Below are 17553 nucleotides of genomic sequence, written 5' to 3' on the forward strand. Positions count from 1 at the left end.
TCCCCCGTCACTCGCGTACCCTTTGGCGAGCCCTAAATCTAGCCCTCCCAACCCAGGCTTTCCTTATTACCCGTCACATCCCTGCAAACCCCAACTGTATCCTTTGTTGGACTGGTACTGAGGACATTGAGCATTTGGTTTTTTCTTTCCCTTTCTCTAGTTCCCTTTAGAGGAAAGCCCTTACCTACATTTGGCCCCGCTCCCATCACTCATTTGGGTTTGATCGTGATTGTTCTTGGATTTGGAGTAGCTTTTCAGGTTCCTCTATTTGTGACCGGATTGGTAAGCTTGTCTTTGGTGCTATGGTCCACCATCTCTGGTGGGAGCGCAATCTCAGGCGTTGTACTTCCAAATCCCACTCTCTGGACTCGATTTGGAATGCAATTTACTTCGATGTTTCTTCTAGGCTTGCTTCTATCCCCCATCCCCCGGTTGTTGATTCCCCAAGGAACAGGCTCATTGTTGTATCCTGGGGGATCAATTCCCAATTCCATCCTTCTCTTTGATCCTTCCCTATTTGGATCTTTCTTGTAGTTCGGTGTTTGTTCCTTTAATATATTTATTCATTCATCCAAAAAAAAAAATTTGTATTAACAATCTAAATTAGAGAATGTAGACAGCAGCATACGACATAACAATCGAATTGGCTCTGATTTCAAATTACCGTTGGGTGTGCCTTTAAAACTTAAAGACTTTTACTATATTTAGATGGCTTAAAAAGTTTCGGGACCTGATTCAGCTTGGGTCTTAATGTCCATCCTTGAAATGTTTTCCTACAAAAATATTCCAGCAACATATTGAACCTTGACACACAAGTGAGCAAGAGGATATAAAGCAGGAAGGAAAAACAGAGAGAACCTAACGCATGCTAAGGAAGGAAGAACAACCATAATTGAATACTTTTAAAATTTAAACGAACTAACCAGCAGGAATCATCCCAAGGGGCATTTTTCTTGCTACTTCCCAATCTGCTCGCTGAAGCAGCCCATTTACAACCTACTATACAGTACACTTTGTCAGAAAGAGAAGAAAGCAAACTAATTAGCAAAGTCAAAAAATTAAAAAAGAACATTACATATGTAACCAGAATATCACAAAGCTCATATCTATATCTCCATTGTATCAGTGGCAGAAGTTCTGATGGCCAATATGATTACAAAAGCTAAGGTAATGTTCCAAAATGTTCAAGTTTCTACTGGCAAATTTGTAGTACTACGTGTAAGTATAGGTTAAACATCCCCCCCCCCCCAAAATCTAAATGCTCATTGTGACCATCTGACCTATTGACATTTCCAAATGTAGAGAATCATTGGAGTTAAACACAAAACATGCAAACCAGAAAATGTTTCCAGTCTATCATATGACGTTAAATATGGTCTGAACATGCTTCCTTTGCCACTCGAACCCTTTTTTCCTTATCATTATCTGCATCTGGGTTTTCTCAAGAACCCCAAGGCATGTTAATGGACAAGCTGGTGCCGGTGAAAGAACTGATAAAATACCAAATCTGTGGTCCATAGTGTAAGAAAACCTACCCTACCTTCCTCCTCTAGAAAAGTCAAACTGAAACTCAAGGGACTAGATAAATTGGAGGAAATTTTCAGTGCCACCCCCTGAGTTACCCCCCAATATTACTGCCACCCAAAACAAATCAAAATATCAGTTAGACCCCCTACAGTTAGTCAAGTAGTGACGTTCTACATTATCTTTTTTTAAAAGACAAAAATACACTGGACAAAGGAACATTACTCCTCCCAAACTACAACCAAGCGGGACCCACCTACAGATAACTTTAATCTTGTTCATCTTCCTCCTCTTTGTCTTCTCCCGCACCCACGAACAAGAGCAGCCCTTTCTCCCACCACCCCTTCTTTCCACTTCTCTGCTAACATGGCTCCCTCCTCATTGCCATCAGATCTTTTGTTTTCTCCCATTTTCTTTATATCTGTCAGGAAAGATTTCATTTGTGGGTTACTTGAAAAAGGCAAGTTAAGTGCCTTCAAAACAATAGAAGCATTTGGCAATGAACCAGCAGGAGTCTATAGTTTGATTGCAGCCAGGTTGAATCAAGCTTGTGTAATTTGAATCGATGGGCACCATGATCGTCTGCCGGGGCCAAACACCATTAATGAACGTTATCAAAAGCTTCAATTCATTGATTTTGGCAACAACACTGGCTGTGCTACTCTTCCTAATTGCACAGTTTTTTGCTGGGGAGAAAATAATCACAAGCTGCTGAAAAACTAAAGATACTTATTTCTGAGGTCTATGATGGATTCTCTTCGATCAGTACCATAGTCAAAAAAGTCTCCAGCAACCAACAGAATAATTAACAGAAGAGAAAGGGTTACTTGGAAAATAGATAAAATTGATCCCTGCTATAGTTGCAGAAACTGAAATATGGGAAGATGGAATTGGACTCCGTAGACCAGAAGGGAAGCCAGCATAGTTGAGGGATGTTTGTCCAGACTCCAGTCAGCGCACAGATAAGTGTTTGACTTGAGATTTCACTGATCGCATATTGCTGGAGAGAGATGAAGAAAATCGAAGAAAAGAAGCCAAGATCTGGGGTGGGAGTTAATGGCTATCATGGCATTGGTATTCGGTGGTATATGTTGTTTTTCACGTGTGTCAACTCTCAACATAGAAAACTCCAGCAGCTCCTCATTTCTTGAGTGAAATCTAGCTGGGAGGCTTGGATTACTGGATGGGAAGGCATGTGGAGGGAGGAAATCGTGGTAGGGTGGAATACAGAGAGAAAGGGAGGTGGGGAAGGGTGGGTGTAAGAGAAAAAGGAGAAGAGGAATTTAACTTTGCATGAGTTGTTGAGCATGGATGTTTCTAACATGGACACACTTCCATTGTGCTGTCGGGCAAGCATAGGTGCTGGAAAAGATGAAAAAGAGGAAGCCAGTAAAGATTAAAAGGTATCAGTGGGCGGGTTCCACTCAGTTGTGGGTTGGGAAAAATAATGGTTTTTTTATGAAGGCTGCTTTTATCTTCAAGAAATAACGGCTGAGATCACCACTTATATAAGGGCTGAGATCACCAGTTAACTAACATAGTTTTGACTAATATTTTGATTTGTTTTGGGGTGGCATTAATATTAGAGCAAATTGCATTGGCACCCCAAAATGGAGACCTTAAAAGCACGACACCCCACTTGATGTTTAAAAAGCACAGAGACCCCAAAATTGGATTTTCATTGGATATATGTGTCCAATTTGTCACTGAAAACCTTTCAAACACTATTTATTATAGGGATATTTTTTAAAATAAATAGTGATTTAACAGTTTTCAATGATAAATTTGACAAATATATCCACTGAAAATCCAATTTTGGGGTCTCTGTGCTTTTTAAACATAAAGAGGGGTATCAGTGCTTTAAGGCCTCCATTTTGGGGTGCCAGTGCAATTTTCTCTTAATATTAAGAGGTAACTCAAGAGGTGGCAATGATAATTTCCAATACATTAAGGCAAGAAATTGCTAACCGGTCATTTATCCTTGCACCAGCATGGAGGCCAATAAGGATGTGCACAAATATATTGGTCTGGATGGACTATATAATTTCCATTGGGAGCTGAATGGTTCATGAAACCAGTTAGTATTCTTTTTATTATAAATTAATGAAGGTAATAAAAACACTGGTCAAAATTCAAATGAAAAAAATGCAATATGAGAATAGGTTTCCATGCAGATATCATATTGCTTCGCTCATTTTTCACCTTCCAATTGAAGGATCAATTAAGCTGTGGAATTTTAATTTCATCAGAAGTACTTTGCAGCTTCATACCCATTTCTTAGAATAACCTGGTATGTTCAGAATCTTTTCATTTTATTTTTCTTGCTGGAGTGTAACATCTATGGCAACTTATAGAACTTTTTTTGAATGAATAAACAAATTCATTAACCAAAGGAGAGTAAAGGGGGTGGGCTGGGGGAAGGAAATTACCAGAGTAACTGAAAAGACAAAAGCCCAGCTAAAAGCAAAGAAGAAGAAAACATAGAGGCATAACAAACGGCACAAGCCTTACAACATAACTACTGCCAAGCAGCAAAAGAAAGAAGAAAGCCTCAGAAAAACTAGGTTATAATATTGGACCAAAAAGCAAGGCCATTAGGACAAGCTAGGCTAGGGTGTTTTCCAGTCTTTCTCTCTTTTATTTTACTTCGTCTTTCTTGGAGACCGGAAATCAACAAGGAGATCTCAATCAATAAGTTAGCACCCCTTGGTAATATGGTTGCTTCTCCTACGACTATCACAATCAAAGACATATGAAGGAGCTGAGTTTTTAGTCTCAAGAGCACCCTAATAGGAGCAAGTTTCCCACCATCCAAAATAAGAGCGGTTTCATCCACCAATGCATGGGCCCCATGAACAGCATTAAAGACAACAATATGAGAATTAGGGATACTCCCATTTGTGGGCCCATGATGACATGACCACAACCTCCAAACGAGAATCCAATGTACTCACATGATCCTCAATAACAATCCAGGGAGAAGGGATGTGTGAAGGAGGTAAAGTACTCAACAAAGACCATCAATGGGATCAGAAGAACAGTAGGGAATCGAGCGATGAAGACGGAACCAGCCAAACTCTTAAGAAAGTTAGATATCCCCAGATCTGAAACCAAGGGCTTAGTAGCAAGCTACAAGATGACAAAGGCCTATACATAAAGGAGGCAGTGATTTGTTCTCAGCCCTTTCTCCCTTTGTTTCTCCTTCTCTTTCCTTCCTGTTTCTGGGATTGGCTTCAAATACTCAAGAGTTTAGCCATTGACGGCTTCTCTGGCTTTGGGGGAAAACCATGAAAGCTATCGATCTTGAACTCTCAAATTATTTTGGAATCTAATCTGTTCTTAGTTCTTTATCTCTTTCTTGTGCTACCTACCCTTGCAATTGTGATGCTGCTGCGCTGGTCCTTGTGCAAAGTATGGCTATGGATCTCTTGTGCTATGTATCAAGTTTTGCCCTAAATTCTTGCTTGGCTCATTGTCTCTTCGTTTGTCCTTGGGCCTCTTTGCTTTAATTGTTGCTAGTTGGTCCATGTGCAAAGTATGGCTTGATCTCTTGTGCTATGTAACAAGTTTGCTATTATTAGTGCCCTTAAATTCTTGCCTGGCTCAATGCCTCTTAGGCTGCTTGTTAGTTGAGGCTTTTTCTTGCTATATCTCGCTTGTCGGTTGCTTGTTGTTTGTGCTATTGTATATTTTCTCTTTGGTAATGAATTATTTAATCATCCAAAAAAAAAAAAAAAGGAGGCAATGACACGCAAAAAGGGATAGCCGGAACCATAGCAGGAGGGCTGAGGTTGTTAGAGGAAAAGACATCAGGGGAGAGATGAGAATCGTCGGTTAGGTTAGGGATGGTGGTGATGGCCTGCGAAGGAAAGAAGATAGAGAGGCGGAAGGTGCTGTGGTGCTCAAACAATTTTCCTTCTAGGGTTTCGCAGATCTGAGATGGCTGGTGCTAGGTCATATTGGATCTACTTTTCATGCACAAATTGAAGAAAGGAAAGACTTCTATTAAAATTCAAGAAAATTACACATCAGGTGCCAATCTCTATGAAAAAATCATTTTAAATCTTTGAGAATGGGCATTTAAGATGCCCTATTAGTTTCTTCTACTCTAAAATTATGTAAATCCCCAAACATATACCTCTCAACCCCATCTTAACTCCATTTACCTAACCCTTCTGCCCTTACAGCCACTTCCTCCACTCCATGCCTTTCCCAGATTTTGCCATACACAGATAATGGTGGGGCATAGCACAGGGAGGCAGCATAAAAACAAGGTGGGGTTGCAGTGTTGCTGGTTGAGTGATGGTGATGACAGCAGTGGTTGGAGGGAAGAAGAAGATGGTTGTGAGGAATAAATTTGGAATTCACATCATTTTAGATAAGGACTAATCAAAAAGCAACTCAAATATCCATAAACATTGAGCCAAAATTACATTTCCTTAACTTTTCTTGCCACTTTTTTGTTGGTGGTCCAAATTTACTTTGTTTTGCTCAACTTTAATGTTATTTAGTATAATTCAAGAGCCTTATCAGATATAACAACCCTAACAAGATTTGCAGAAGTCATGGTTGACCATGAGTCTTGGAAGGAAAGCTGACAGGTGCTAGTCTCTTATTAGATCTCTATCATTGTTAACAATGAATTCTTGAGGATCATATTTATACATGCCTTTTTCAGTGAATACATATAGTATTCAAGCAAGGGGTTCGAGATTCTATGTATCTATATCCCATAGTTTTCTTGACATTAACGTTGGCCAAAGTGGTGGCTGGCATCCTTGATGCCTACTTGAAGCCAGGGCACTCAAAACAAAGCCTTACCGCTAATATTTTATGTCAATTCCAAGTGTGTCTTCCATAATTCGGAATTTTGTTCTTATCTGATGTATAACCCAAGGTCTGGATTAACCTTCTAGGACCCATTGTAATTAGAACCAGTAAATAGATGGGCTATCAAAGTGCTAGGATTTCAGTTATGGGTTGGTTTGGGTATGTTTTGAGAGGAAAGGAAACTTATGGGTATCCTATGGGGTGGTTTTGGTAAAGAAAATGGATAATATATAGTGCACCTTGGCTTTTAGAGGTTTAGGGAAAGGTTTAGGGAACGGTTTAGGGTTTTAACAAAATTGAGATGGGAAGGTGGTTTGAGATTACTTGGTTTGGCATACCCAAAGATCCTATGGGATGAACTAGGGTTGGTAGGAAAAGGAAAGGGATGAATTAGGGCTAATATGGGCATGGTCTGAGATACCCAAACTTACCCAAGGATGACAAAGAAAGACAATGATTGGTCTTGGGATGGTTAGGGTTAACAAAGATGGGTTCCAGGGTCTTGCGACTAAGATTCTTGGTTGAATCTTGGTGAGTTCTTGAAGGGATCTTGGAATTCTTCAAGATTCTTGATTCTTTCTTATTCTTCTTTCTTTATCTCTTTCTTTTCTTTTCTTTCCTTTTTCTTTTCTTTCTATTATTTCTTTTTCTCTCTGTTTCAGATCTGCTGCAAGACAGGGGGAGGCTGCCGCGAGATGTAGGGAAAAGGGGGAGGGTGTAGGAGGGAAGGGGAGGGGTTTTCTTTCTGCTGCAGGGTGGGGGAAGGGCAGTGGGACATTGCAAGTGGAGGGGGAGGGTTTCCTAGGTCTGCCAAAGGTTAGGGAGGTCTAGGGATGAGAGGGGAGGGGCTGGATTCACTTACAGGTTGAGGGAGGTTGCTGTTACACTTGAAGAAGATGAAGATAGTTACTGAAATTGCAGAAAACTCTCAGCCCAGGACGTGTGGTCTCTCTCCCATGACTCCAAGTCTTATTCTTTATTCAATTTCAACCTGATTCTTTACAAGGAGAGTGGGGCTATAAATAGCCTTACATGGAAAGACTTAGAGTTGGACTTAAACTAGAAACTCGATTGGACTCAACTAATTAATGACCACAAAAAAAAGAACATCCTAAAACTAACAAATAATTGCCAACTAGGACCACAAGAACATAAAAAAGTAAAAATAAGAATTATCTAAAGGGAATCCTGTGACTAGATTCCAACAAGGCTAGGGCTCTTAATTTTCTTGACTTTGACTCATCCAATTAAAGAAAATAAAATAGTCCTAGACTCCTGATGGGATAGAGAATCTCCCAATACTCGTGGAACCCCAAGAAGGGGTGTGAAAAATGACCAAAATACCATAGGGGCATTCGGCCAGCCACATGGGCTGTTTGGGCTCAATTATTGGACTTCCATTGGCCTTCTTTCCGTGGTTCGGGGGGGGGTTGGGCCTGGTTACATCATCTCCCGAGTTGTTCTGTTCTTTTTGTTAAAGTGTTTGGGGTCTTGATGCTCTGCCTGGCAGTAAATACCAACAGCGCAAGATCAGGATCCTCTTTGGGATCTCTTGGGGGTATTTTTGAGAGTCATGTCATTTTTTTGGTTTCTTTTGTTTTTGCAGCAGTATGATTTGTCTGATATATAATGGATAATATTGGGAGTTCAACTCATACGGTTGAACTCCAGAGCTGCAGCATTTATCTTCCCATTGCTGAATGCAAAGGAGATTGCAGTTGTACCCAACACCCAATGGGTAATTTTTCTCATACTCTAGACTGTCTTACTCTTTTCATTGTTCTTACCACTATGGCATCTCATCTTGTTCCTAAATCAGTTGCTGATGTATTATCTAATCCTGGCCGGAGGGTAGCTATGGAGGAAGAATTATTGGCTTTGGAAAGTAACAACATGTGCGATCTTGTTCCTTTACCACAAGGTAAGACTGCAGTTGGTTGTCATTGAGTATTTGTTGGGCAGGTGAATCTTGATGGTTCTCCAGTTTGGTTGAACGTTCAGTAGGTTGTGAAGGGATATACCTAAGTTATGGGGTTGACTATCTAAGACTTCTTCTCCTGTTACCAAGCTTGCTTCTGTTTGGATTTTGATATCATTAGCTGCGTCACATCATTGGCATCTTTATCAGCTGAATGTGAAGAATGTTTTTCTTCGTGGATACCTACAAAAAAGATGCACACGGAGGAACCTCCAAGGATTGTTGCTCAAGGGGAGCATAGGTTTGTTCGCGAGCTGAAACGATCATTGTATTATTTGAAACAGTCTCTCAGGTGTTGGTTCGTAAGTTAAACAGTTCTATTCTAAAATTTAGGCTGAGAATGATCATTTCTTTTTCCTCTAGTCTCCCAGAAAAGGGTAAAATATTTTGGTGTGTGATGAGCACATTTATGTGTGAAATCTTAGGGCATAAAGCATGCATTTTATACACTTAGAGTGGAGTTACCTTGGGTTTTATGTTGTTTTTGCAGATTTTAGGACTTTTCAAGATTTAAGCAAATATTTGGAGTTTTGGGCTTGAATCATGCTATTTAACACGTCAAGAAGTCCATTCAATTTCTCAAATGCGAAAATGGGCCTGATCTGGAGCATGATGGGCTAGAGATGTGTGATTATGGGCCAACTCCGAAATATTGAAGAGATAAAGAAGGCAAATTTGATCTACGGCTACGATTTTAAATCAAATCTACAGAGATATTATTGAGAGAGTCCAAATGGAAAAGAGTCCTTGCATACCTTAATATCTTATCTCCTATCTTGGATTTAATTAAAGAAAGAAAATGAGGAAAAAGAATTATATTCAGAAAGAAAAAGAGGAAAAATCCCGTTTTTGAATGCCTCTGTCCAGTTTCGATCAAACCCTTCATCGAACGGTCATCTGATGTCCGATCGTGCTGATTTTTGGAGGAGAGCTTCACGACTACTTAAACCTCAAATCCAACGGTGGAATTATGCATCTGATCTCTCTAAGTCGGCACGATTAGTACGTCAAAACCCTAATTGGCTGAGTCAAATAGAAACCCTGAGTTTTATTTAAATTTAACCGTGCTTCATATCTCATGTAAACTCTATAAAAGGAGAGCATACTCCATCAAAAGAGGATGTTCTAAAGCTTAGTAGAAGCATTCTTTCTTCTCTCTTCAGTTTATTTAGGCTTTCTCTAGTTTTCTTTGCTTGCATTTGTGAGATTTAAATTTCTAGATTCAATGTTTAGGTTTAATTTTTATGTAATGCAATTCAAGTTCAAGTTTCAAGTTCAAGTTTCAAGTTTTTAGATTCGTTTTTCCCTGGGTCTAGCAATTGCAGATTTAGATCATTCTAGATCTAGATCTGGTTGTTAGGGTTGGTTGAGATTCGAATCATTTGTTCAATTCGCAAGTAAGTAACCTTCTTTATTAATCTTCTCTCCTTCCTCCATTCCCGCTTCTATCTACCCCTCCATATTCTTAATTTAGGATTTACTTCAGCATTATTTATTGTTCTCCCTTCCCCTGGATCCTTGATCAGAGATGCCTGCACTCGTGCCTCTCTTTGGTAAAGGCTTCCTTTTCCTTTTATTGCTTTGTTTATTGCTTTGTTATTTACTTTCTGTTATTTACTTTCTGCCTATTCATTCATCATCTCGGACCACATAACCGGAGCAAGCCTACAGGCGTGCCTATGCTTCTGGTGACGGGTGGTGTTGCATCTGCATTTTAGCTATGAACTAAATTTTACTGACTGCTTTAACATACTAACTGGTTTTACTTTTTTTTCCTTTTTATTTTTATTGTTCGCATTTTTTTTCCTATCTTTTATTTATGCATTGATTGTGTTTAATTTATTTTTCGTTTCAATTCGATTGCATTAGACGTATAGATTAGGATCGTTTAGTTTAGTTAATTAGTTAACAAAAAATAGAATCATTCCACTCTCGCATTACTATTAAGAAGTTGAATTCTAAGTGGTATATCTCCTTGAGATCGACCCGTTAGCTACACGATACCGTGCGCTTGCGGTTACTTTTAAATTTCAAAAACAGTATGCATGTGGATGATATAGTTATTACAGGTAATGGTGTTGATGGCATTGGATAGTTGAAGACACATTTGGACAGCAATTTGAAACCAAAGACCTTTGAAAGATAAAATATTACTTAGGGATTGAAGTTACTAAGTCGAGCAATGTTATTTGCCTTTCTCAGCACAATTACGTTTTGGATTTGCTTATAGACTGGCAAGTTGGATTCTAAACTGTCGGATACATCTGAAGATCTAAATGTGAAATTGGTGGCTCTTAAGACACAATAATGAGGGTGTACATCGTAGGGGTAGAGTACAAGGAGTTATAGGGGATCGATTCCAAATGTGTGGAGGGATCTCATGCTCACCTACATGGAAAGTAGTTCGTCTAGGATTGTGATTGTGAGGATTGTGTTGTGTTACATTAAGGAGCAGGAAATACAGTAAAGGGGGAGGATTATTTTGTAAAGGAAAGGGACAAGTTGTGCTCGTACATGAGGGGAAGATCCTCAGGTATCCAAGGTTTGCTAATGGCAGCAGCCATGGGGAAGGTGTTCAATGTAATTTCAATCTGGTCTTTCATTTTTTCTAATAAAAATCAGAGTCAATTTCTGTTTAACTCCTTGTTATCCATTGTGTTCTGTTAATCGATTCAATCTAGGAGTGTCGTTTGTTTCATTTAAGATTGAGAACTTGGTGTTATTGCCAAAGGAGACCACAGATAAGCTAAAGCATCATCGGAAGTTACAGGTTACTAACGAAGCATTGTCGGAAGTTGCTGGGTCCTATCAGTGGCTAATGATGGTGATTTATTGAATCTTCCTTAGAAGTATCATCATTTGGTGGGTAAGCTGAATCCTCTTACGGTCATACAACTGGATATTGCTTTTACCACTAGTGTTATGAGTTACTTTTTGTCCTCTTCTATGATGTCTCATTGTCATGCTGTTACTAGAGTTTTGCACTATTTGAAGAAGGCTCCAAGGCATGGTTTTCTGTACTGACCATGGGCATACTCCTGTGAACGGTTTTCTAGAGCAGACTGGGCAGGGTCTCAAATTGGTAGGAGGTCTACCACAAGTTAGTGTACTTTCATTGGTGGAATCTTGTCCATTGGAAAAACGAGAAACAGACAGTGGTGGCCAGGTCAAGTGTTGAATCTGAGTATCGAGTGATGGCTCATCTTAACTGTGAACTTTGTGGCTGAAACAGCTATTAACTGAGCATGGTTTTGTGGGACTTGTTCTGATGCAGTTATGGAATGATAATCAAGCACAACCGTCCATATTGCCTCTAATTCTGTGTTTCATGAGAGAACTAAACCCTTGAAGTAGGCTACCGCTTTTTTTGAGAGAAACTACAATAAGAGCTCATTTATCTGCCGCATGTTCACAAACTAGTAAATGTTTTTACCAAGTCTTTGGGAAGTGGGAGGATGTATATTTGTAGCAAGTCAGGTAGTGGATATATATGCTCCAGCTTGAGGGTGAGTATTAAAGTGCATCAAGATCCCAAAAGGATTTCAATATTCAGCCTGGAGGTAATTACCGCCAGCACAACATGAGATCCTTTTTGGAATCTCCTGAGTTAATTTTTAGGAATGCACTTAATTCTATTTCATTCAGTTTCCTTTCTTTTTGCTGCTGTATGATTCAGATGATATATAGTGATAATTTAGCATTTCAGTTCATACAACTGAACTCCAGAATTGAAGCCTTAATCTTCTTCTTCATTCTCTTCTCTATACTCTTTAATTTACACTTTCTATTCTTCTTCTTCTTCTTCTTCGCCTGTTTTCTCTTGGTTTTGTCTAAGCCCCTTCGCACTTCTGGCAAAAAGTCACCTACGAAATCCCATGTTGCCATGTTGCACACGCAAGGCCTTGACAAAAGAACAATCCTTTAGTCACTGTACCAATGGTTGTATCTCTTCTTTCTAGACACAAGTTTTTTTTTCGATTTTTTTTTAAATGTCATATTTATTTTTTCTGTTGCCTTTTTTTCTTTCACTGAATTAATTAATATTTGGGCCAGGGGTTCATGAGTCTATATTTATCTATGCCCTCTCCAGTTCAACATTTGATATGGCAGGTTAATGTCCTACCTATTCACCATAAACGTCTAAGATATTTCTCTTCAACCTATGAGTTTATTGTGCCAACAACCACATGTATGATGTTTAGTAAAGTCAGTGGAACTCTACATAATCTCTCTTCACACCTATCTCAATTCTTGAATCTCAAAAACCTCATTTCCCAGTCCCCCCCCCCCCAACCCAGCCAACTATGCAGTTTCCTGAATGCTAAATTGAATCTGTAGAAGAACAGAGTACATTCAAAATTAGGAAGTCAGTATCATGTTGATTTTCATAAATGAAAAGTATTTTTGTTATATATTCTTGTTAACCACAGAATGAAGTATGTTGATTCATCAGCACGCATGAGCCTCCCCTTTTTCTAGTCAAAGTAATAAACAAAGAAGTCGGGCTTATTGCATCAAAGATGCACTTTAGTCCCATAGTTGATGCAGTAAGAATGAGCATTCTTATCTATATGACAAATAAGCATAGCCAACTAACCTCAACTAAGATCCCATCTCCACTCACACATACAATCCCGTCATACAGAGAGAGATCCAACATCTGAGCCATTTCTTTTGCATGTAGCTGATATTGAGTTTCTGAACATAAACATAAACTAGAATCAGGACCATTAGAGGAGCATCAATTGTCTTTAGAAATAATAACAAGGTGTGCAAAAGATAAAACCTTGTAGTGAGTATTCAATATTGGCAGCAACTAGAAGTGGTTTTACTTCATCATGGAAAATTTTCGTGGCAGATTTCTTCCCACCAAAAGGATTCACAATGATGAACAACCTTTTTGGTCTACCTGTTACAAAGGTAAAGATGAAAACTGTCTTATGCCACCAATTCTAGCATGAAAGAGGAAAATGAAACTTCACGACCCAGGAGTTGTTAATATTTCAACTAGTCAAAAACAGCTTTCCAGTTATATGTTAAGAAACAAGAAATTGCTTCCGTTGGTAAGTCCCCCTGCTTTCTTTGATAGAGCTGCTTAATGTTCTTCGTAGCCATTGTACAACAGCCATCCCTGAAGAACTTAAATTATTTATTTGATAGTGAGTTGGAGAGCAAAAAGATAAACGAATAGGCAATAAAATTCCTCCCCTTGCATCAACCCATATAGCATAAGAGCGGCTTGCAGGGCAAGAGAATTGTTTGTTTTGGAGCTGGAATTTTGATATTCCAAGACAACAAGTTATCTGGGATTAACAGAAACTAGGAAAATGTAAATTTCATTCTAATTGAAGAAAACGATCAATTCAGTAGCAGATAAGATTCGGATCATTCCAGCAACTTTCCCGAAAGAGCAGAAAAGTAATTCAAAGATTTCAAGAAGTTGTAGAGGACAGTAAGCATCATACCAGCAATAGCAGCAGCTAATGTTAAAAGATATCAAGAAATTGCAATTGAAAGCACACCATTAATACCAGTAAATTTCTAAAAAAACAGGAAAGGAAGTCAAAATTTAACAAATTTTCAGCAAACAGCAGAGAGAATTAACAGACCGAGAGAGTCAATGTATTCTTGAAGCATCCCGCACCAAAGCCGTGTCGAGTCCTCCGTCAAAGGCTCCAACACGATATCCCTCCTCCCTTGATCTCTAGCCTGATCACACAAAACACAGTGAATCTCAACCCAATTCTCCACGAAAGCCTGAATCTTGATCTTGGAGTCTTCCAGTTTGAAACCAAGAAGCTCCTTCTCAAGGTTTAAGCAACGTCGTCTTTGATCCTCCGTCCATCGAAGCTTTCCGTCGCTAGATAACGTCAACGACGTCACCTTTCCATTGACGCGAACCGCCTCCCAAAGGGTGGTCTTCTCGTCTTCTTCTCCCTCTACCTTCATCTTTGACATTCTTTCTACCAGCAACTCGTTCTCTCTTTCTCTTCTGAAGGAGCAGAGGCAAGGCAACTGGGTTCATCTGAAAAAGGTTGAACTCGTAAAACTAATATAAATAATGTACAAACAATAACTTTTAACTGACACAAGAGAGAGAGCTTGTTGTTAGTTGAACAGGTAACCATAGACTCACAGAGAGGGCTGCTCAGTGCTGACTTTCCTGTCTCCAGTCAATGGAAATCACTGGGATTGAAATGAAACAGCACGCTGGATTCCGAAAGCTGAATCGATGATCAAGTGCCAGCCAGGCTTCTCGTTGGCGCGCGTTTGGAACGGTGGATATGAACTTTTCTTGGTATAGATCTGAATTTTTTTATTTTTTTTTTGGGTAGAGATCTGACTTAGAATATTGAGAAAGGTTGAGCAGGGCCGTAAGTTAGTGTAACAAAGGATCCACTCTGACTGGTAGTTCATCTATTAAACATGTACCCTCTTTCTTTGATGCCTGTACTTTCAATATGAATTATTTTTTTCTTTTTTTGCCAATAGAGAATTATATTAGACTCTCAAGAACAAATCTAAGGGGGTGACAACTACAATCAAACACAACTCAAAGAGAACTTTCTAGCACCTTTAACTAGTTAGCAAACACAACATTAAATTTACTAACATTTACAAAAATAAACTGCCTAAAAACCAGTCTTTAGACGTATTACATCTCTCACGTTACACTTGCCCAATCTAAACATTAAGCACGCCCTTGAAGGGCATTAATGGCAACTAAATAGTTCGATTAAACAGCAACGTGAGACGGGTTAAGAGAGAGCTAATAAAAGAGTCCCTAATAGCCTCGCACTCAAGTGCTAAAGAAGAAAAGTGCAAACAAGCTACTAAACGAGCAATCACAAAAGTGCCACTGGGGTCCCAACTGATACATCAACACCCTCCTGATTTTGAAGATGCATCCCAAGTTGCATTGCTGTGAATCTTAAAGCAACTTTCCAACTCAGGAGGGCCCGGGTTGTAACCTTCATCCCATCCCTTTGAACTTCCTACATTTTAGAAGAAATACATATTAATGTCTTGTGATAGCCTAGACAATCTAAACATATAGCTATGTAAAGAATGTAAAATGCCATAAAAATTTGTAATAGTTCTGTCATAAAATAGAATCCATACCACAGTACTCCATACAAGTGAATCCATTCTATTTTAATAGAATTGTTGAATTTAGAAGAGATGAAATCCATCCAATCCTGAATAGTTTCCCTAGTGAATTCTATGGTATCAATCCTCAAAATAGAGGCTTTCCAACATGCTCACAGTGGAATAATATGTTCGAAATAGATTCAATACGTGACATACATAGATAGCATATAAAGGAAAGGGATGTGAAGGGGTTTTCAGTGTATAGTTTCTGAACAGGAATTTTTTTTTTTTTTTTTTTTTTCATTTTCCAATCTGAAAGTGTGAAAGTAGAATCACCAAAAGATTTATTAGAATCATCTTTTTCTTTTTTTGAATAATGAATTTTCTTTTATTTTTATTTTTACTTTTATTTTTATGAAGCTTGATTGATGAGAACAATGGGTTTATCATTTTTTTATTCACCAGTGTCCATTACCAGCCAAATGCACTCTATAGGCCTAACTCATTATTTTGTTGGGAGATGACTGGTTTCCTAGTTAACACACATGTTAGAACTTCTACCAAAGAAAAAAAAAACACATGTTAGAACAATGTATGAATCTTGTTGGATTTAAACCAACATACCCTAGAAAATTCTAGGTCTTTGCCATATTAAGCTAAGGATTCACTTTGAATAGAATCACAGGCTAGTGATTTTGCATCTATATCTGAGTATTCTCATTGAGTCAAATGTCTATGATCTATATAACTATTATTATGAAAACAATATGATTTGATCAAGTGTCATATCTGGCATACCCGATTGTGTGATCCATAGCCCCAAAGATCATAATCGAAGAAATCAACCTTCCACATTTACAATAATATAATCAAGAACACAACTAAATCAATGTTAAACTATATTAAGTGAAAGAGCAAAATAAGATTCAAAAGAATAAATAACATAATGACTGTGAAATCCAGCCCAAACCTAACTAGGACACCCTATCTGTTTTGGGTGAAGAAATGTTAGTTTAATGTTACACCTTGAAGTTAGGCCTTGATTTCAGTGTTCTATCTCCTTCTTCTCTCTTTTCTTCTTCTTACTGTTCTATCTTGATGTTTTGATTGTGGAGAAGGTGTTACACTACTATAACTACCTATTCTCTAATCTCCTTATGTCTTAGAGTGAATCCCCAATCACTCTATGCATTCCTTGAAACCACATGGTGAAACTGTTCAATTCTTCATTGATTTTGATCAAGTTTTGGACAGCATGATCATTCTACTGTAGCTTCTTTTCTAATTAATGTTTAACATGTTTGATCTTAGCCTTTACTGCTATTCTAATGTATTTCATCTATTCGAATCAATTTCCCTTTCTTTCTAGCCATTATAGCCTTCTATATTGACCATTGATATAAGCATTCTAGTAAGTTTCTATTGTTAATTCCTCTCATTCTAGGATTAGTGTTCTTTTGATTTTCTATTTAGTTATTCTTGCCTCTTATATGTTCTTGATATTCCATTAGAGTGAAGCCTTGTTCTCTCTAATTCTTCCCTTGAATCCATGGTGAGTTTGCTATGAGAACCATGTTGTTTCCAATTTAAAAACTCATGTTCCCAATTTATAAAGTACTGATTTTTGGACCATGGATGATGTCCAATTCATGCTAAATAGTCTTATTATGTTTGTGTGAAGCTCCCTTTCGAATTTCGGATCAATCAGACTTCAAACGAAGAAGTTATGACCAAAACAGTGCATTTTGTACCTTGCTGTCTCCATTGGTCGACTGATTGGTCGATTGGAGCCAGTAGACCAATCAATCGACCAATGAGATATGTTTTGCGGATTTAGGTCTTTTCTTGCTCTATTTAAGTCCAATCTCGGGATTACTTTGTCTCCTTAGCCTCCTAAGCCTCTGGAACGAGTCAGAGCTCCATTCCAATCAATTTCCTTGCATCCTTGGTTGATTTCTCACAAGAACTCAAGTAATCTTCTTCCTCTTGAATCAAAGGTATGTCTACATTCTCTTCTTCTCCATCTCTGATTTTCTTTCCTTTTTGGGCTGAGATAGTAGAGAAGATGCTGCATTCTCTGTTGCAAGCATCCCCCTACTCGCCTCTCATGATTTCCTAAGGATTAATGG

The 17553-nt window shown here is 38.5% G+C and overlaps 1 protein-coding gene across 1 annotated transcript in view; it reads right to left on the reverse strand.

The window, feature by feature from the left end:
* LOC149028977 (sphingosine kinase 1-like) overlaps window positions 1–14682 on the reverse strand; it is a 36453-nt gene extending 21771 nt beyond the window's left edge. The window contains exons 1-5 of the mRNA XM_089139856.1: window positions 14469–14682; window positions 13942–14357; window positions 13119–13241; window positions 12930–13030; window positions 924–996 (exon numbers count right to left, since the gene is read on the reverse strand). Coding sequence (XP_088995982.1) covers window positions 924–996; window positions 12930–13030; window positions 13119–13241; window positions 13942–14290 — 646 coding nt within the window. The 5' untranslated portion in view covers window positions 14291–14357; window positions 14469–14682. The remainder of the gene's footprint in view (window positions 1–923; window positions 997–12929; window positions 13031–13118; window positions 13242–13941; window positions 14358–14468) is intronic.
* Window positions 14683–17553: the final 2871 nt, after the last annotated feature.

Source organism: Hakea prostrata, chromosome 1, assembly GCF_041222555.1.
Source record: "Hakea prostrata isolate BN-2017 chromosome 1, UWA_Hpros_2, whole genome shotgun sequence".
NCBI lineage: Eukaryota > Viridiplantae > Streptophyta > Magnoliopsida > Proteales > Proteaceae > Hakea > Hakea prostrata.